This window comes from Protopterus annectens, chromosome 4.part1, assembly GCF_019279795.1.
Source record: "Protopterus annectens isolate FY-2018-M chromosome 4.part1, PAN1.0, whole genome shotgun sequence".
NCBI lineage: Eukaryota > Metazoa > Chordata > Ceratodontiformes > Protopteridae > Protopterus > Protopterus annectens.
In genome coordinates, this window is record NC_056734.1 from 371,293,256 (window position 1) to 371,314,294 (window position 21,039).

Sequence of the window (21,039 nt, forward strand, 5' to 3'; positions counted from 1 at the left end):
CTGGAGACAAGCTTTTCAGGATTGGGTACCAGTGCTGGTGTGGCCAGTCTGGGGCAATCAGAATAATTTTTGGCTTCTCGTCTGACTTTTAGGAGAACCTTGGGAAGGAGAGGCAGTGGTGGAAAGGCATAAACTGTTAGGGTTTCCAGCTGAATAAGGTGGCAGTTGCGAGGGGAGGAAAAAAGATGTCTGGGCATCCCCATTTCCTTGTTATGCTGAAGACCTGTGGATCTAGTTTCCACTCGTGAGGGTCCATGAGATTTCTGCTTAGTTCATCTGCCAGAGTATTTTTCTTTCCTGGCAGGAATTGTGTCTGCAGATGTACTTGATAGGTCAGTGCTGTGTTCCACAAAGTCATGGCTTGCCTCCAGAGGGGGTAGGAATGTGTGCCCCCTTGCTTGTTTATGTACCACATAAATGTAGTATTGTCAGTCTTTAGCAATAGTTGTCCTGCATGTAGTAGATCCTTGAAGGCTGTCAAGGCATTCTGTACAGCTAGCATCTTTTTGATATCTATTTGGTCCATGTGCCCTGAATACATTTTACTGCCATGTGTGCCCCCCAGGCATAATCCGATGCATCTGTTAGTGTCTGCCTGGCTGTGGGTAAAGTGAAAGGCTGTCCCTCGTTGTGGTGACAGGCCAGTGCCCATCGAAACTCCTGTTGCAGGCAGGGAATAAGTTATTGGTGGTGGTGGTGCTGCGGTAGCGTTGTCACCTCACATTAAAACGCTGTCGGGTTCGATTCTCAGCTAGAGCATCTTCTGTGTGAAGACATGCGTGAAAGGCCTTTGTTGAAGGTTGTGCGTCAGGGCTGGTAACTCTGCACATAAAAAAATCAACTACCAATCATTAGCGAACCGGAGTTCCGCTGTGGCAACCCCTAACCGGGAAAAGTCAAAAGACAACATTGTTTCCAGGCTGTGGCAATGTTGAGTCCAAACACTTTTTAGATACCATTGTAGCTTCCTCATATGCAGTCTTGCATATGGAATTAGCAGGATGCCATGAAGCCCAAAGCCTGCAGAATTTTTCTTGCAGGTAGCTGGGTCTTTGTTGCCATCATTTGAAAGTAATGAGTCAGTTGTCTTTGCTTGTCTGGCGTGAGATGCGTTATCTGGGCAGTTGTATTAAGCTTGCACCCAGGAATATTATCTCTTGTGAGGGAAACAGTTTTGATTTCTTTTCATTTTCTGTGTACCCTAGGCAAATTAGTCATCTTTTTACAAATGCCAGATGCTTTAGTAGAATGTCCTTGCTCTCTGCTTGAATAAGGCAGTCGTCAAAGTAGGGATATATTTGAATTCCTTTTTGTCTGCAAAATGCAGTTACTGGTGCCAGGCATTTAGTGAAGACCCTGGGCACAGTAGATAAGCCAAAGGGCAGTGCAGAGAATTGGTAATGCATTGAGCCAGCTATGAATCTGTGGTATCTTCTGCAAGATTGTCTGACTGGGATATTATGCAGGTCTGCTTCTTTGAGGTCCAAAGTAACTAACCAAGCCTTCTTGCCCAGCATGGGTAGAAGTTGACATTTTGAATTTTGGAACATCCAGGAAAGTATTTAGAATAGACCGGTCCAGTATTGGTCTCCAGGCTTTGTCCTTTCTAGGTACCAAGAAAAGTCTCGAGTACCATCCTTCCCCTGTTCTTGCTGTGGTACTTTTTGAATAGCCCTCATGTCCATGAGAGCAGAAATATTTGTTTTTGTGCCTCTGCCCATTGATTTTGTGGCAGGTCTGGTATACCTTTTGACCTTGGTAGGGTGTGAAAGTGAAACCTGTAAACCTGAGAAACAATATTCAGTACCCATTTGTCCTGGGTGATCATGTATGCCAATTTTGAGAGAAAAGCACTAGTTTTCCCCCTAAGGGTGCTGCCAAAAGGCAAGTGCTTGGCATTTGTAGAGGAAAGTCATTGGGACAGTTTCCTATAAGGTTGTGATTTGTCTTCTCCACCTTTGGGGGCTGAAGCACCCCATTGTTTGGGTCTGTAGGAGCCTTGGGGCCGAAATCTGCCTCTGTGGCCTGACACTGGAAAAGACCAATTTTTAGAAGGCCAGTTCCTGCTAAATCTAGGTGGCTGAACCTGTAAGAAATAATTTACTGTCTGCATTGATTTTGCTTTATCCTCCATTTTCTTCAACACCTCTTCTGCCTTAACACCAAACAAAGTATCATGCTGTAATGGAGCATACAATAATTTTGCTTTAACATGATCAGGTAAACTCTGTTCTTTTAACCAAGCATGCCTTCTAATGACAGAACCTGTAACTGCAGCTCTGCAAGATGCCTCTAATGAAATCAAAACCACATTGCAAAGTATGCTTTCCCACTTGTTCAGATGCATGCAATAAATCCTGCATTTCCTTGTTCTCAGGACATTCAGAGCTTGTAAGCATTTCCTGTTTTAGCAAAGACATTAGGTATTGTTGATATTTAAGCATGTGAAAAGTACAGTTTTGTACCTACCATAAATGTAGATGTCCGAACTGGATAGCATCTGCAGTCATAACAAGTGGGTTGTCCTGTCGTCAGGCAGCCCTGCAGTCGGCCGGATTCCAAAGTCCGGGTCTGGCTTCGGCTGATGTCGCACTCCACCCGACGTCATCTCTGTTGGTCTTCGGGTATAAAAGCATCAGCCGACGCCATTTTCCTCAGTGTTTCTTGCCCCAGATGCCAGTAGCCCTCTTGCAGGCTAAAATTTGGATTGATGCCAATGTTTCCAAATAGATAGAGGTAAACACAACAATAAGCATATATGTACATATATACAAACAAATACACCATAAAGACTCCCCCCCAACAGCTAGCTATTAGGAGGGTAAACACCCTAGGAGTACCACAGAGGGGAAGGAGGGAGGGTAATCCTGACTGCAGATGCTATCCAGTTCGGACATCTACATTTATGGTAGGTACAAAACTGTACTATGTCCTTCATGGATGCATCTGCAGTCATAACAAGTGGGTAGAATACCATAGCCAACTAGGGGAGGAGGATAAAAGTAGATTATGGTGTGTTTAGGATCCCTTGCAGTACAGCAGTGGCAAACCCTGCTCGGGATCTGGAATATAGAGGCAAATTATAATGCTTGGCAAATGTATGCACGGAGGTCCAAGTAGCCGCCTCAATAATGTCTTTGGTTGCCACTCCTCGTAAGAAGGCTGTGGTAGTGGCTGTTGCCCTTGTAGAATGAGGTCTTATGTTCTGTGGAATTGGTTTTCCATGGAAGGAGTAACAGTATCGTATGCAATTTCCTATCCATTTGGAGATTGTCTGTTTGGAAATAGCTTTTCCTTCCCTTCCTGTTGCATAGGCTACAAAAAGTTGGTCAGTCTTTCTGCTATTTTTTGTTCTGTCCAAGTAGTAGCGTAGCTGTCTTATGTACATCCAAGGTATGCAGTATTCTTTCCCCTCTGTTTTGTGGGTTGGGAAAGAAGGTAGGTAGGTGGATTGCCTGGTTTAAAGATACTCTGGATACCACCTTGGGCATAAATGTAGGATTAGTTCTCATGGACACTATCTTGGTGGAAGATTAGGAAGGGTTGCACTGCCATTAAGGCCTGTAGTTCTGAAACCCTCCTTGCTGAAGTAATTGCCAGTAGGAAAGCAGTTTTCCATGACAGGTGTTGTAGGTCTGCTGTTGCTGCTGGTTCAAAGGGTGATAGTGTCAACTTTTCTAGCACAAAGTTTAAATCCCAGGCTGGTAATGGTGGTTTCCTTGGAGGTTTTACATTCTTGATTCCTCTGAGGAACTGCCTGAGCAAAGGGTGCGAAAAAACAGGTGGATCAAAGCTGTATTCTGCTGAAATAGCTGATGCATGTATCTTGATGGAGGAGTAGGACAGGCCTGAATGAAGAAGTTCGCCAGATACTCCAGAATGTTAGGCATATCTATGTTTGACACATCTTTTCCTCTTTCGTACTCCAAATGACAAACCTTTTCCATTTTCCAGCATAGTTCCTTCTTGTTGAAGGTCTGCGTGCTTCAAGAATAATGTCTTTAACTCTTTGGGAAAGTTCTGGATTAGCTGCTGCTATGTGATGTTCCATGCAGTCAGTTGCAGCGTTTTTAGGTTTGGATGTATGATGCTGTAGTTGTTCTGAGTTAATATCAAAGGCATCAGGGGTATTGGCCACATATTGTTCCGAGACATGCTCTTCAGTAGTGGGTACCAGTGTTGTCTTGGCCAGTTTGGGGCTATCAGGATTATCCTTGGACGTTCTTCCTTGATTTTTAGTACCTTGTGTATCAAAGGAAGAGGTGGGAATGCATATGCTGTTAGGCCTTTCCAGTTGAAGGAGAGTGAGTCCACTTTCCATGCTAGTGGGTAGAATGTCCTTGTGCAGAATTTTTTGAGCTGGTGATTGAGAGGTGATGCGAATAGGTCTATCTGTGGCATTCCCCATTTCTTTGAGATGGTCTTGAAGATGTCCGGGTGCAGCTTCCATTCGTGGGCATCCGAAGTGGTTCTGCTTAATATGTCTGCTAGAGTATTGTCTTTCCCCGGTACAAACATTGCCTGTAACTGAATGTTGTAGCTGAGTGCCAGGGTCCACAGCTCCAAGGTCATTCTGCATAGGGGGTATGAATGAGTGCCTCCCTGTTTGTTGATGTACCACATGACTGTGGTGTTGTCTGTCCTTATCATCAAGTGGCCCTCTGAGGAATGGTTTGAACTTTTGGATTGCCAGTTTTACTGCCAGCATTTCTTTTAGATTGATGTGCAGGTGAAGTTGATCCTGTGTCCACAATCCTTGCACGCATTTGTCCAGCATGTGGGCCCCCCATCCTAGGTCTGAAGCGTCTGTGATGGTCTGGCTTGGTTGACATCTGCGAAAGGGTAGGCCTGGGTTTGACTGGCATGCCTGAGCCCACCATAGGAACTCCTGTTTTAAGCATGGAATTAGTGGGATTTCTGTTTCTAGACTGTCTGTGTTGGGACCATAAATTCTTTAGGTACCACTGTAGTTTCCTCATATGTAGTCTGGCAAATGGGACCAAGATTATGCATGATGCCATGAAGCCCAAGGCCTGCAGAAATTTTCTTGCTGTTAACTTGTTCAGTTTTGTTAGTGCCAAGAAGTAAAGAGGAAGTTCTTTTGTTTTTCTGTAGTCAGGAATGCCATTTGTTGTACTGTGTCCAATTCCGCCCAAGAATGTCCTTGTTTGGGATGGTATCAGCCTTGACTTTTGTAAATTGACTGTGTATCCCAGTCCTTGTAGCAAGTAAATGACCCTTTGTAAATCTGTTGTCAGCTTGCTTTTGTTGTCCCTTGTAGTAGGCAGTCGTCCAGGTATGGGTAAATCTGAATTCCCTGTAGTCTGCAATGGGCGATTACTGATGCCAGGCATTTTGTGAATACTCTGGGCGCAGTAGATAAGCCAAAGGGCAATGCTGAGAATTGATAGTGCTCTGATCCTGCAAGAAATCTGAGGTATCTTCTGCAGATTGGTCGAATGGGGACGTGCAGGTATGCCTCCTTGAGATCTAGAGTTACCAGCCAAGACTCCTTGCCCAGCATGGGAAGAAGTTGCTGTAGGGTCAGCATTTTGAATTTTGGGACAATGATGTATGTATTTAAGGTGGACAGGTCGAGAATTGGTCTCCAACTTTTTTCCTTTCTTGGAACTAGGAATAGTCTGGAATAGAACCCCTTTCCTTGTTCTGCTGTTGGCACTCTTTCCACAGCTCTCATGTTTGCTAACTCCATTATCTGGCGTAGAGCCTCTGTTTTTTGATTTGGAGGTAGATTTGGCATTCCTCTTTTGACTGGTAAAGTGTGGAAGTGGAACCGGTAACCTTGATCTATGGTTTGTAAAATCCACTTGTCTTTTGTTATGTAGTGCCAGTTCTTTGGCAATAAGGTTAACTTTCCGCCTAGAGGAGCTGCTATTTGTTCCCTGGTAGGCGGAGTTAGGATTTTGTCACTGTGGTTGTGCTGATGTAGTGGCAGTGGCTGCGTCTGTGCCTCTGTTACCTTGCCACTGTCATCCTCTGTAGGCACCTCCTCTGGATTGGTTTCTGTCTCTGGAACGTCTATTCCTGCCCCTTTGAAATTTTGTGGAGTCAGGAAAGGACCAATTTTTGGCAGGCCAGTTCCTGCTAAACCTTGGGGGTTGAACCTGCAAGAAATCTTTAACAGTTTGAACAGATTTTGCCTTTTCTTCCATTTTCTTCATAACCTGCTGGGCAGGTGTACCAAACTTGTCTTGTCCATAGGAGCATCTAGCAACTTAGCTTTAACATGATCCGGTAAAGCTTGTTCCTTTAGCCATGCATGCCTTCTTATCACTGTGCCTGTCATGGCTGATCTAAATGAAGCCTCCAGTGCATCATAGCCACATTTTAAGGAATGGTTGCTAACCTGTTGTATGTTATTTACCATCTCTAATACATATTTCTTATCAAGAGATTCATCAGTGGTTAGTTTTTTAGTTAACTGATCAAGCATAAACTCTTGGTATTGTATCATGTGAAACTGACAGTTTAAAGCTCTAGCTGAGAGAGTAGCTGAAGTGTAGACCTTTTTACCGCATCTGTCTAATGACCTTGCTTCCCTTTCAGAAGGAATAGGGTTTTTAGTTGTGGTCGCGGCTACTGCCTTGGGACCCTGGGATATAGTTTCTGGGTCTGCAAGTGGGGCCTTGTAAAGGTGGCGATGAGTATCTGGCACCCTGTAAAATCTGTCTGGTTTGGCAGGGGCTGGGGGTAAAGAATCTGGAGCGGAGCAAACATCATTGAAAGCATCATCCACCACAGAGAGAACAGGAGGTATAGCTAAGGGCCTGTGCTGTGGGAGGTGCAGAAAGGTCCTAAGTCTTTTCTGGAGTCTGAAAAATCCTGTTGCTGCCATTGGAACTGTTCTCATGGCATGCAAGGTTTCCCCAAAGGAGAATTCTTCTGGTGGGGAAGCAGCTGGAATGGATTCTTCAGCATCTGAATCTTCAAAATTGGAGAAGGGAGCCTCTGGCTGGTCAGTAATGTCTGATTCATCAGCAGAATCATCAGAAGACACTGGCTCAAGGGGCTCTGCCCTAGGTCTCTTCTCTGGGGGCTGAGAGGCCCTGTCTGGGTGAGATTGAGATCCTCTAATTAAAGAAATTAAATCTTCTGCCAAAGAAAGCATTTGAGAACTAGAAGAGGGCCTGGATGTGGGGGGTTTAACAGGCACTGATTTAGTAGTCTTGGCTGCTTTAGCCCTGGCGAAGGCCTTAATGGACATGGCTGCTGGAGGCCTAGCAGCACCACGTGCTGGGGTAGAGACATCCAAGGGGATGGTGTCTGATAAGTTAACCACCGTAGTGGGTAACATTTCTGAGGTCGATTCAAGAGTTGTAGCAGGGGCCTCAGTTGTAAGAATAGGTTCAGCTGTACTTTGATCAGTTCTCGGTTTCGGCCGAAACCGAGACACTCGCGGTTTGCTTTACCGTGGTTTCGGCCAAAACCGCGGACCGCGAGAGTCTGTCTTTATCTTTGCGTTTTTTGGGTAGTCGGAGGATCCGACGGCATAATGTACGCAAAATCAGTACCGAAAAACTGTTCTGCAAACTCCGACCGACGTCTAAGCGTTCGTCGGTTGAAGGAGGCACAGGCCGAACAGGCTGCTACGTCGTGGGCTGGGCCTAAACAAGGCAGACAGTAAGAGTGGAAATCTTTATGAGGTATTTGTTTCCCACAGGTTAAACAATTGTTAACTTTTTCTGACATCGGCTGAGGCAAGAAAGAGTCCCCAACGGGGTACTTAGCTTTAGAAGTCTTCGAAGTAGTATTCGGTAGAAGTAATCTCTGGATCCGACCGACCGGCACTTGCGAACAGCTTCTGCTTCGGGCGCCACGCGGCAAGAAAGACTGAGGAAAATGGCGTCGGCTGATGCTTTTATACCCGAAGACCAACAGAGATGACGTCGGGTGGAGTGCGACATCAGTCGAAGCCGGACCCGGACTTTGGAATCCGGCCGACTGCAGGGCTGCCTGACGACAGGACAACCCACTTGTTATGACTGCAGATGCATCCATGAAGGACATCTGGCAGTTTAAAGCCCTTACAGCTAAGTAGCAGAGGTGTAAACTTTTTTCCTCCATCTGTCCAGAGCTCTGGAATCCCTATCAGAGGGGACAGGGTTTTTTTGCAGTGGAAGCCTTGATGCCTTTGGGACCCTGAGAAATAGTTTCTGGATCAGCAGCAGGATTTTTTTTTATAAAGAAATTTATGAGAATCTGGAACCCTGTACTACCTATCTGGCTTAACTGATGCAGGGGGTACAGAATCAGGAGTCAAACTGGATTCAGAAAAAACATCAACAATATCTAGTACAGGGGGGGGGGGATAGCAAGAGGCCTGTGCTGAGGCAATAAAAGAAAGTCTCTGAGCCTTTTCTTGGATTCTGAATAATCCTGGCTCTCCCAATGGAAATGTTACCGCATGGTGTGCAGGGTTTCCCCAAAAGAATAGTCCTCAGGAGGAGAGGCTGAAGGGATAGATTCTTCAGCATCAGAGTCCTCATAGGGAGGGAGAGACTATTCCTGTTCTGAAGAGGAGTCAGAAGAAATAGAAACCTGGTCAGAGGAGTCATAGTCAGTGTCTTGCCTAGGCCTTTTATCAGTGGGGGGATGGGAGCCCCTGATCAAAGTAATTAGGTCCTCTGCCATTTTGAGCATCTGCTTCTTTGACATGGATGACTGTCCAGGAGAATGCTGTACTTGTTTGCTTTTAAAAGGCGTTTGCCTTGGCTGTTGAAGAGGTCTTGATAGTAAGCTGTGTAGGTCTGAAACTACCCCTCAGAAGCAGATGCCTGCTCAGCGGCTCCGGAACCATCTGAGGGAATTGATTCCGTAGGCCCAATACCTTGTTTCCAGAGGCCTACCAGTCTCCTCGTGGAAGTTGGAGGCGGCCTGGGGCTCTGAGGTAGCGGGTGTCAGGGGCTGCGAAAGCGCCTCACTGAAAACCGGCGACTGGCCTATAAGAGGCTTAGTCAGTTTTGGACCTCTGATGCCAGCCTTTCTTTGTCCATGTGCTTTTTATGGACTCGTAGTCAGTTGTTCCGACGGCATGACAGTTAAACCTTCGGTCAAAGTAACGTAAAGCAAAATCGAACAGACGCTTAGTGCGTTGGTTGAATCTAGCACAAAACAGACAACTAGCAACGTCGTGTTCAGGGCCTAGCCAAGGAATACAGTAAGAATGAAAATCCTTATGAGGCATTTGTTTTCAAGATATACAATTGTTAACTTTTACTGACATCGGTCTGGAGCAAGAAAAAGTTTCCCCAACGGGGTACTTGGCTTTATTGAAGACTTCGGATCTGAAATTCAAATTCAAAAATCTCAGGAGTCAGCCGACCAGCACTAACTGTTTTTGCTTCGGGCACCGCACGACAAGAACGACTGAAGAAAATGGCGTCGGCTGCATCTTGTATACCCCTGGCGCACTGACAACAGAAGAGGCAACAGCAACCGATGCCAGACCAGGACTTTGGAATTCAGGCAGACTGCGGGTAGCCTGCCAGCAGGATAACCCAAGTGTAATGACTGCAACAGTGAAACACAATGAACATCCCCCTAACCCTCTTTAGATTGTGGGTATTCCTATGCCTCCCACTGGCAATATTCCCTAATAGCATAGTGCATTTCCCAAAAAGTGATGTCTTCAGGAGGTGCAGCTGAAGGCTTCTCAGAATCTAAATTTTCAAAAGTAGTAAGGAAGGACTTAATCTGCCTGGTCAGAATCCTCATCCAAATCAGGATGTTCAGAGAAAGCTTCAAGAGCAGGATTCCTCTTCCTTTACTCCTGAGGAATACTCCAAGGGCATTGCCTAGCTCTAAGGAGATAAGGTCCTCAGCTAACCTGTCCAGGTCTTGCTGATAACCTGCCTGTAAGCCTAGGCACAGGACCAGAGGTAGAACCCTTCTTAGCAGGGGCTTTGGGCCTAGGTACATCTGCAATCCTGATATCAGTCTCTCTGCAAGTCAGAATTGATGCAGGCCGACTCCTCAAAGGAATGCCGCTGGTACAAGATTGCTCGTCAAAAGCCAAAGTCTGCTGAGTGACTCCAGACCAGGCTGATGAACTGAAAATCAATGCATGTATAGAAGTTGAGGGACCAGACAGCATGTCAGACTCCGTAACTGTCTCAGGGCCACAAGCCACCACCTTGGCCACAGAATGGATCTGCATAACTGCTTCGCCTTCCTCAGAGATAATGAGCCTTAGGGGACTGACAGATGGTGAATGCCATCCAGGCCCTCAGCCTGGGGTCTTTTTCCTTGTTTTTCCTACACTTAAGGAGCTTAACCTCAGACTAAGATACCTAGCTAAGATTTCGGCCCTACACCAGATTATCCTTGAAATGAAATTGGCAAAAAACAGCAACTAGGGATGTCATGATCTGGACCTAGACAGGTGACAACGTAAAAAAAAGTCTGTGTGGGATTTGCTTACCACAGGGAAGACCGTTGTTAACCTTATCTGGGACAAATTAAAGCAAGAAAGCACTCTCAGACGGGGTATTTAGCTTTAAGAAGACTTCTCTCGGGTGCGGACCGACACAAACATTGCTTTGCTTTGGGTGCAGACAGTAAGAAACTACTTATGTTATGGTGCCAGTAGGCATCATTTACACCAAAGCGTACAGATGTCAGGGTAGGGAGTCTGCCAGCCTTTGGAGGAGGGATATTTTTACTCTGGTAGTCGGGCTTGCCAAGGACTTCCACAGCAGGAAATCCCACATGTCAGGACTGCAACAGTGAAACATAAGTTGTTGTCCCCTAACAATCAGTTTCTGTGCATGGTCTTAAACACCCTCAGAATCTGAAGTTCCTTTTTCCGTTACCAGTAACATTAGAACTTGTAGGTCTAAGAGCATGAACTTAACATTAAGAAAAGATCAATAAATCATTCCTGTCAAAGAGAGAGACAGATGAAGGAAGGTCCAACTTTTTGCCTTTATTTTTTTTAAAATAAATTTCTAAAGCAGCAGACCTAGAGAAGGGCATCCCAGTCTGGCTAGGTGATTGGAAGGTGCCCATAAACTCCAGAAATTGGCCAGCTGTTATATCCTGGGCAGGATACAACTAAAAGTTGCAGCTATGATCACATGATAGACATTCCAGTTGAAAGGGCTGTAGGGCTTCTGGAGCCTAAACGGGCAAACTGAACACAAGGCACTGAAATTGGATCATGACAAAGCCCACTCACAGATCACGCATATATCTCTAGCAATGTGGAATATAGTAGGTCACTTACTGCATTATCCTTGGAAGGTGGGAGGAAACCAGAGTACCCACAGAAAAACCATGCTGACTCCATGCAGAAGGCACCCCAGCCAAGAACCAAAGCAGAATCATTTGCTGTGAAGCAGCAATACAAATCACGGTGCCAAAACAATCTTGGCTTTGGGGGTAGGTGAGAGACTAAGCTTCTTAATTTATTCGCAGGTACCTAAAACTGAAGAGGCACAGGGGGGAAAAGTGCTCAAAGAGTGTGTGTAAAAAGACCAGAAAAGTGAAAAAGGATTGAGAAAATAAGAATGACCCAACAACTACCACAACCTACGATATAGAGAAACACTGGAGAATACAGCAGATGCTTAGACACATTCACAATAGTCTGCCCTTTTTCTTGAAGAAAACCTCTCCCAAGTTTTCTTTTGCGACATGCAAAGTTGAGGGCAATCACTTTGTTAAAAATGTGAGTCTCATAATACAGAGGAATACAGCCTAAATGACACTACAGCCAGTCTGAATAGACTCCACACTGATACTATCCCTCTTCACAAAAAGGGAAACTTGAAAGATGCTACCAATATGAATCAATGACAAGTGATCCCTTTTCAGACAAATCAATCATTTTTTTAAAAGATGGTAAGGATCCCAAACTGTACTGTGCTTCAATTTGTAAACTTGCACTTACAAAATTCAACACCCAAGGATGGACATGTGCCTATATATAAAATACACAAAAATCCTTGCCATTACTTTCTTTCAAAAAATGAAACCAGTTTGCATCATATGTAAAGATGGAAAAATTAAATGGTTATTTTACAACAAAGAAGCTGCTTGCCTTAAGTACACTTTAATATAGGAGATGTGGATAATTTTAGCATATATAAATATAGCAGGGGGAGGAAACTGCTTTGTGAAAAACTATTAAAGCAATTACTCAAAACTAAAATGTACACCCACAAATGCAAGTCCTTCATAACCAAAGGAAAACAAGTGCCTGGCCCTGAGTAGTATCCTGCCATCACCCAGAATGATGCCACAGTACAAGGACAAAATGATAGACTTCAACAATTGGCTAAGCTTCTGGTGTCATTTTAAAGGGATCCAGTATTTGTCTGCCTGGGGCAACATGATCGACAGACCACGATGCTTTGCCAGAGATGGCTTAAACCTGTTGTCCTTGGTATTCCGGATACTGGCTAAGACTCTTGCCACCCCTATAGTGCCTTTTTTAGGCAAGGTGCAAATGACAGATTGACCACTAACAGGTACAAGCAAGCAAGCAAAATCGGAGGGTAATGCTACTCAATGCTAGAAGTCTAAACCTCAAAATGCACTCACGAGGCACTTCTTAAAATGGAGAACAAGACATATGTGCCGTGACAGAGACCTGGTTCAAAGCTCCAGAGAGCACCCCTGCATTTCCAGGCTATAATTCATTCCACATCTTTCTGCCACCTAACCCGGAACAAAGCACTAAAGGTGGAGGCGTGTCCATATTCATTAAGGATAGCCACACCTCCAGGCTAGTTGCACAGCATAATGCATCCCAGATTATCTAAGTGCAACTAACATTGTAGCTTGCTACAGACCCCCCCACCATGACCCAGGATTCCCACCCCTCATTTCTTGATACACTGGAAAGTATTAAGGTACAACCTAACACCCTAATAATTGGTGATTTCAACTACCCCACCATTAACTGGGAAAACTACTCATGCACCAACTCTTTTGCTCATTTTCTGGAATTCACAAATTCCAACGCCTTGGATCAACTTATTTACACCCCCACCAGGGGCAGCAATATCCTAGACCTGGTCATTACCAACATGCTCAACACCAGAGGTCAATTTCTCATTGGTCAGATACGACCACAAGCTAATCACCCTAGACATCCACATCCTGCCCCCACCCCCAATTAGGGAAACCACTGTAAAAAACTACTCTAAAGGCCAACTTCACTTAAGTGGCAAACTTCATGACACCCATGCAGACAGACAGTAGAGGTACGACTGACGAATCCTACACAAATGCACTTTATAAGCACTTACACGAGTGCATGGATCATGCTATCCCCCTAATGGAACCAAGATGCTATCCTCCAAAAAAAAGGTAGCAGATCTGGTGGTCCTCTGCCAAACTCAACACAAGAAAGAAACTTAAAAAAAAAAAAGTAGACACAACCACATATAGCTATGTCAAGAATCTCAATGGCAACACTCAGATCTGCTCCGAGTTACAGCACAATGGCACTAAATATACAGCACCAACTGATATTGCCAACATCCTGGCAGATAGTTCAGTGCTAACTTTACCCCCTCTACCCCCCCTCTCACCCCCCCCCCCCTACAGGGTCCATCTCTATACCGGAAAAATGCAAAGTTCCTGTAATCATGGCTGCACAGGTAAAAAAAACAACTCTCCAAAGCCAAGAACACAGCATCCATGGGACCTAACAATATCCCAGGCTGCATTCTACACGAACAGAATGAACTGGCACCCTGCCAAAGTACCATGTTCAGTCATAGCCTCACCTCAGGCTGTGTGCCCACTGAATGGCGCTCCGCGACGGTTATCCTACTCCACAAAGAGGGAGCCACAACGGACCCCAAGAACTACCACCCCTCCCCCCCATTAGCCTGACGAGCCTGGTCTGCAAGGCCATGGAACGTATAATTATGGAACTCAAACAAAGACATTGGTAATCTCCAAACTCTGGACCCTACCCATTTCGGATTTGTAAAAGGCAGATCATGTCTCCTAAACCTGATGAAGCAGTCAAAGCCATAGATGAGGGTAAGATGGTTCACAGAGCTTATCTAGCTCTCACCAAGGCTTTCGACACCATCCCCCAACTGTGGAATTATAGATAAGCTCACTAAACTAGGTATAAATCCCTATATGTATGTCACAAGATGGGTTGCCAACTGGCTCACAGACAGAACCCACACTGTGAAAGTAGCAGACTCCAAATCAGACTTCAAACCAGTGACAAGTGGAGTACCACACTGTTCAGTCCTGGGTACTCTCCTGTTTGGTATCTACTTCTCTGAAGTACAGGCTAACACAGAAGGTATTTGGCTAACAGTTTGCAGATGACTGCAAACTAGGAGCAGTAATCGAAACTCCCAACGATGTGGACATACTACAAAAGGGCCTCACTGAGACAGATGCCTGGTGTCAAAGCCATGGCCTGAAGCTCAATGCCAAAAAGTGTATTGTCATCCCCTTTGGTAAAAACTATGTACCCATGAACTACCACACAGCTGGTAGTCTACTTAACGCCGGAAATGTGATGACACCTTGGGACAGGTGGACAACAGTCTCTCCTTTGATAATCACATCACCACAGTGTTGAGGCAATCCTTCTACATGGCACACCATCACAAAAAGTTTCTCATAAAAAAAAAAAAAAAAAAAAAAAAAAAAAAAAGAGCTTATGGTTCCCCTCTACTCATCACTCAATAGACCCATTATAGAGTAAAACGCTCCTTTTGGTATGTACCTCACAAGACATCTACAACTGGAAAGGCCACAGAAACCCCACAAAAGGAGGATTACTGGCCTCATACAGATGCCCTATGCAGACCTTCTCAAAAAACTCCAGCTTTACTCAGTCGCATATCCCCTACTCAGAGGCGATCTCTGCCCAACATACAAAGCAGTCTCAAACCCAGAGCTGTTGGACATGCTCCACTTAAATTCCAATCCCTCCGAGCTACACGCTCTAGGGACCTAAACCTTGCCACCACAACAGAACATGCTGGAAGGATAGATTCTTGTCCCAGAGACTTCCCATACTCTGGAAAAGACTACCTATGTCAAACAGAGCTCCTCATAAGCACTCAAGAAAAATCTTGATGATTGGATGGGAGATAGGAAATGCACCCCGGGGATCACTTCTGTGGCTCTGCTCGACAGGGGCACACAGGAAAATAATTTTCTTGGGTGGTGCAAGTCAGGGTACATTTTTGGCTAGGCTTATATAGGCCCTAGGTCCAATAGCCTAGAACCCTCCTATGAAGATTAAGGGAGGGAAAATCTGACAGCAAAGTGAGCTGCTGTACAAGTTGGACAGCCACAGTCATGTTGGCTAGACTGCAGAATCTACCTTTAAAGAGCACAAAGCTGAAAGGCTATATTATAATTTAAGGAATTCTGCATCTTAACCACATTTTCAAATCCCACTAAAACATTTTCCATTAGAATAAAACATTCTGAGCTAAAAAATGGGTTAGAAAGTCCATCACTAATTAATTTCACAAAACCCAACAACGCAAAATGGCAGCAGAACTACAAATGTGCAATGGCTGAACAGGTTACAATACTAAAATGATCAAATGCAACAAAAATAATTTATACAACAAAGTACACCTTGAAAATATTGAAGCAGCTACAGAGTGTACACTTTTGGAAAATACGAGGCAAAGATGAAGGCAGAATAAGGGGTACTTAACTCAAAATTCCCCTCCGACTGAACAATTTAAAACACTGCCACAGTACAAGCTGCTCACCTATCATCAAAAGTGGTTTATTCATTAAATTACGAAAAAAAAATTTAATTTGTTTACAAAGAGGAGTGTGTACTGAAGTCAAATATGCAGAGCACCAACAGAAATTCTTTTAACTTCCAGTCTGCAAGCACTATCAAAGATGTAAAAACAAACAAAGGCACTTTTTAAATGACTTATTAAAACAGCCATTCGTTTCGGTCAGCCCTTATGGAAGCCAGACAAAAACAGGTTAAAGCATCACCTTCCCATGACACAAACTTAAGTCCTTTCACACTATAAGCTACAATGTATCAAGTCAATGAATTCTGGAACGGGGGGAGGTAAACTCTCCAGAAGGCTTTTATGAAACTGCCCTCCTTGCTCAAACGTGATTAAACATTGCCATTTACCATTCAGTCTAACTGCAGAGGCTAGCCAGACATAAAACCTATACGGCACTAAGCAGTCGGTCTTGAGGCTAACAAAGTTGTTGCCTTACCTAACCAGAGCTCAGCTGTTATTCAAAACACTTCCACAACAACTCCAGTTCACAGCAATGGACACAAGCTGTTTAGACCCCAATTTAAATTAAAAATGCCTGAACTGGCCTTCAAAAAGTTTTTTTTTCCAGAAACTGCAATACAGTCAAACCAGAGAGGACGAGAAGTACTCAAAGATCAAGATATGTACTTAAAACAGAAACAAAAGTTGCAGGCTTAATATACACTGAGCTAGCTTACATTAAGTAAAGAACTCCTGCACTGCTGGAAAAATGAGGACTGTGGTTGTGCTTACATGTAGTAAAATGGTGTAGGAGAGGCATCCAACCAAGTGTCACATGACATCCATAAATGCGAGCCATTCATACAGGTCTGAATGAGCAAAGTAAAACTGTTGCAATAACAAATTTCTCCAGGAAACCTCCAGAAGCCTTCAACACACAGAATTCTAGAAATATAATTTACAAAGCTCCTCAGTTTTACTATATACAACTTTTACCAAAGGCAGACAAATACTCTGTTCTTCCAGTTCTAGGGTACCATTCCTCCCTCTAAGAGTAGTACCATCCCTATTCACTGAAACGTTTATGAGGCCCTGTACGTGCTCTATTTGACCTTCGGACCTCCTGCCTAGAGTCCTTGCACCTTTGGCAAACAAACACATCTGGCACATTGGTCTTGCGGATCTTGGCACAAGACAAGTGGATCCATGTTTCACACTCATTGCATTCAATCATAGGACGTCCTGCGAAGGGCTTCATGCAAAAACAAGTGATCAAATCCCACGAATCTGTGGACAGAAACATAAGAGGTGAGAAAATGCTGAAAAATGATAGCAGTATATCTTAAGGATGTGAAGAGGTTGTAGGGATCAAAAGTTAAGTGAAGTTACATAAACTATACTACTGCTTACTGGCTACACATTTACTATCAGCAAAACAAGCCTACAACTCAAGATGCCCCTCTTATCAGAGAAGACTGTGAACTTCTCATGGCTAAACAGGAACAATTAAGTCTTTACAAACCTCTCATATAACCCAAGATAATAAATCTACATAACTTTACACTAAACTTCAAAATACCTGCTAGTATTATAACTATGAAGATTTTTCTTAGCCACATAACACTTTCTATATTCTCAAAATTAAACAGTAAAAGCATTACCAACAGTTAACAGCCCTATGACAGAGAAGGAAGGAGCCCTGACTTGTAGCACAAGCAAAGCTAGTGTGAATTGCTTAGCTGCCTTGAGCTGACTCGGGAGGATGGTAGGAAGCAGCTCTAGCTCACCACAAAGATGGTACACAGATACACTAGGTACTCAACCTAGTGGAGATTAAGCCTACACTGTCAGTGCATCCACTACGTAGCCAAGAGAAGATAGGCATACACAGGCAATGCTTTTCCCTTGGGAAACAGGGCTAGCAAGATTTGGGAGGAGCTACTGAATGGGTACTCCCTGCCACCAACTCTTAGCAGTGAATGGAGAGGAGACAGATTCTTGGGCAGGAGGGAAGTGATGCGAGGCCTCTTGCCTAGCTCAAGAAGGTTGGTCTCCTAGTAGAAGAACCATCAAGCATAGTCCTGGGGGTGGTGGAAAGTAAGAAAATTACAGTTGTGTACACTTACCATAAATGTAGATGTTAATTCACTGTTGCAGTCATTACATTCAGGTAATCTGCTGGCAGGTTGCCCTCAGTCGGCCTGAATATCAAAGTTGTGGGTCCTGCGTCGGTTGCTGTCTCCTCTTCCATGACGTCAGGTCATCAGAGGTATAAAACATGCAGCCGACGCCATTTTGTTTACTTTTTCTTGCTCCAGGTGTCAGGTGCCCCCCAAACGGGAGAAAAAAATATATATATATTAAATAAATAAAAGCAATTGAAATTGTAACGAACAATATGTTCATCTAAAAGCAAATACACCACAAAGGCTGTAGAATATAGTGAAGGAAAGAGAAGTTCTAGAAAAAAGGGGGATGGCAGGTGGGTAACCCGGACTGCAACAGTGAACACACTCTTAACACCTACATTTGTGTGTACACAACTGTACTATGTTCTTCGTGTTTCACTGTTGCAGTGATTACATTTGGGAAGAATCCCAAAGCTATGGATGGGTGGCTGGAACTAAATAGCATTAGGAGCAGCTACAAGGCCCTGCAGAACTGCAGTGGCAAAGCCTGCCCTGGACTAGAGATGCAAATGATAATGCTTTGTAAAAGTATGAAAAGAGCTCCAAGTAGCAGCTTCTAGAATGTCTTTGGTTGGCACCCCTCTGAGAAAAGCTGCTGAGGTAGATGCAGCCCTGGCGGAATGTGATCCTATTCCCTTGGACACCGGTTTACCATGATGCAAATAGAAATGAATGCAGTGGCTTATCCACTTTTAAATGATCTGCTTTGAAATAGCCCTCCCCTCTGATCCTGCAACAAATGCCACCAGTAGCTGCTCAGACTTAGAGATTTGGTCCTGTTTAAGTAGAATCTTAGTTGTCTGTGTACGTCCAAGGAATGCAGAATCCACTCCCCCTTGTTCTGCGGATTTGGGTAAAAAGTTGGCAGGTGAACAGTTTGGTTAAGAGCCACACTGGATACCACCTTAGACATAAAAGAAGAATTGGTCCCGAGGGACAACCTGTCCGGGTAAAATGTAATAAAAGGTTCCACAGCCATGAGGGCCTGTAGTTCTGAAATCCTTCTTGCTGAAGTGATTGCCAGAAGGAAAGCCATTTTCCAAGATAAAACTTTTATATCCGCAGTAACTGCCGGTTCAAATGGAGGCAGGATGAGCTTTTACAACACAAAATTGAGGTCCCATGCAAGAGTTGGTGATCTTCTGGGAGGCCTTAAATTTTTGGCCCTCTATGTTGTAATGAGCAGAGATGGCAGTGGCATGGATTTTTATTGATGAAAAGATAGGCCCTTGTCAAGCAACTCAGTCAAGTACTGTAAAATTAGAGGAATATTTGGCTTTGCTGTGTCCATCCCTCGTGCTTGGTTCCAAGCACAGAATCTCTTCCATTTTATCAGCATAATATTTTCTAGTACTAGGCCTTCTGGCTTCCAAAATGACATCACAAATTTACTGAGAGGTGTTTGAATAATTACATGATCAGCCATGCTGCCAGGTTCAGGGTTTGGAGCAGATTGTGCAGAATTTGACTGCTCCGCTGAGACAGTAGATGAGGTATTTGATGCAAGTACCAAGGAGAGAGTTGAGACCTATTCCTTAGAACTGGGCACCAGTGCTGGCGAGGCCAGTCCAGGGCAATTAGGATCATTTTGTTTTTTCTTGTCTGACCTTCAGTAAGACCTTGGGAAGAAGAGGCTAGGGCATCCACTTTCCATGCTTGTCTGTGATCAGTCCTTGTGCAGAATTTGTCCAGTTGATAATTCTGGGGAGAGGCAAATAGATCTATGTCCGGACTTCCCCATTTCTCCATTATCATGCTGAAGAATTGTGGATCCAGTTTCCACTTTGAGGGTCCATAAGATTTCTGCTCAGGTCATCTGCCAGAGTATTTTCTTTTCCTGGCAGGAATTGAGCTTGAAGATGTACTTGGTAAGTCAACGTGTCCCACAATGCCATGGCTAGTCTGCAAAGGGGGTAGGAATGTGTACCCCCCTGCTTATGTACCGCATAACTGTGGTATTGTCAGTCTATCAGTAGTTGTCCTGGACGAAGTAAGTCCTTGAAGGCCGTCAGGGCATTCTGAACAACCAACATCTCTTTCTGGTTGATATGCAGATGCATTTGTTTTGGGCTCCAAATGCCCTGAAGGCATCTCCCAGCCAGGTGGGCCCCCGCAAGCATAGTCTGATGCGTCTGTAGTTAGGGTATGGGTGGCAGGGGGTAGAGTGAAAGGCCGTCCCATGTTCTGGTGACATGTCTCTGCCCACCAAAGAAACTCTCGTTGTAGGCAGGGAATGAGATGAATCATTGTTTCCAGACTGACAATGCTGACTCCATAAGCTTTTCAGATACCACTGTAGTTTCCTCATATGCAGCCTTGCATATGGAATTAGAATGCAGGATGCCTTGAACCCCTAAGCCTGCAGAATTTGTCTTGCAGATAACTGGGTTTTGTTGCCATCTGTTTGAAGTAAATAAATAGTCAGTTGCCTTTGTTTGTCTGGCAAAAGATATTACCAGCCATCTGGGCAGTTGTGTTCAAGCTTGCACCCAGGAATGTAATCTTTTGAGAGGGTACCAGTTGTGATATTTTTGTTTGTGTACCCTAGGCATGTTAGAAGCTTTTTTTTTTTTTTTTTTTTTTTTTTACAAACGCCAGAGGTTGAAGAATGCCCTTGTTTTCTGCTTGAGAGTGAGACAGTCGTCCAAGTAAGGATATATTTGTATGCTTCTTGGTCTGCAAAATGCAATTACTGGTGCCAGGCACTTTGCAAAGACCCTGGGCGCAAGTAGATAAGCCAGAAAGGCAGTGCAGATAATTGGTAATGCATAAAACCAGCCTTGAAGCAGAGGTATCTTCTGCACAATTCCCTTATTGGGATATGCAGGTATGCCTCTTAAGTCTAGAGTCACTACCCAAGCGCTCTTGCCCAGCATGGGCAGAAGCTGTTGCAAAGTCAGCATTTTGAATTTTGGGATGTCCAAGGTGGTGTTCAAAAATCGATAAATCCAGTATTGGGCATCAGGCAGAGTCTTTTCTGGGTACAAGTAACAGTAAGAGTAAAACCCTTGCCCTTTTTCCTCTTCTGGTACTGGTTGAATAGCCCCCATATCCATGGGGGACGTAACTTGTTTCTGTGCCTCTGCCCATTGATTTTGTGGCAAATCTGGCCAACCGCTTGGAAGTGGCAA

At 44.4% G+C, this 21,039-nt stretch overlaps 1 protein-coding gene across 1 annotated transcript in view; it reads right to left on the bottom strand.

Annotated features, from left to right (window-relative positions):
- Positions 1 to 15,733: 15,733 nt before the first annotated feature.
- Positions 15,734 to 21,039, bottom strand: part of LOC122800865 (PHD finger protein 23-like) — a 77,415-nt gene continuing 72,109 nt past the window's right edge. The window contains exon 6 of the mRNA XM_044070187.1: positions 15,734 to 17,006. Coding sequence (XP_043926122.1) covers positions 16,786 to 17,006 — 221 coding nt within the window. The 3' untranslated portion in view covers positions 15,734 to 16,785. The remainder of the gene's footprint in view (positions 17,007 to 21,039) is intronic.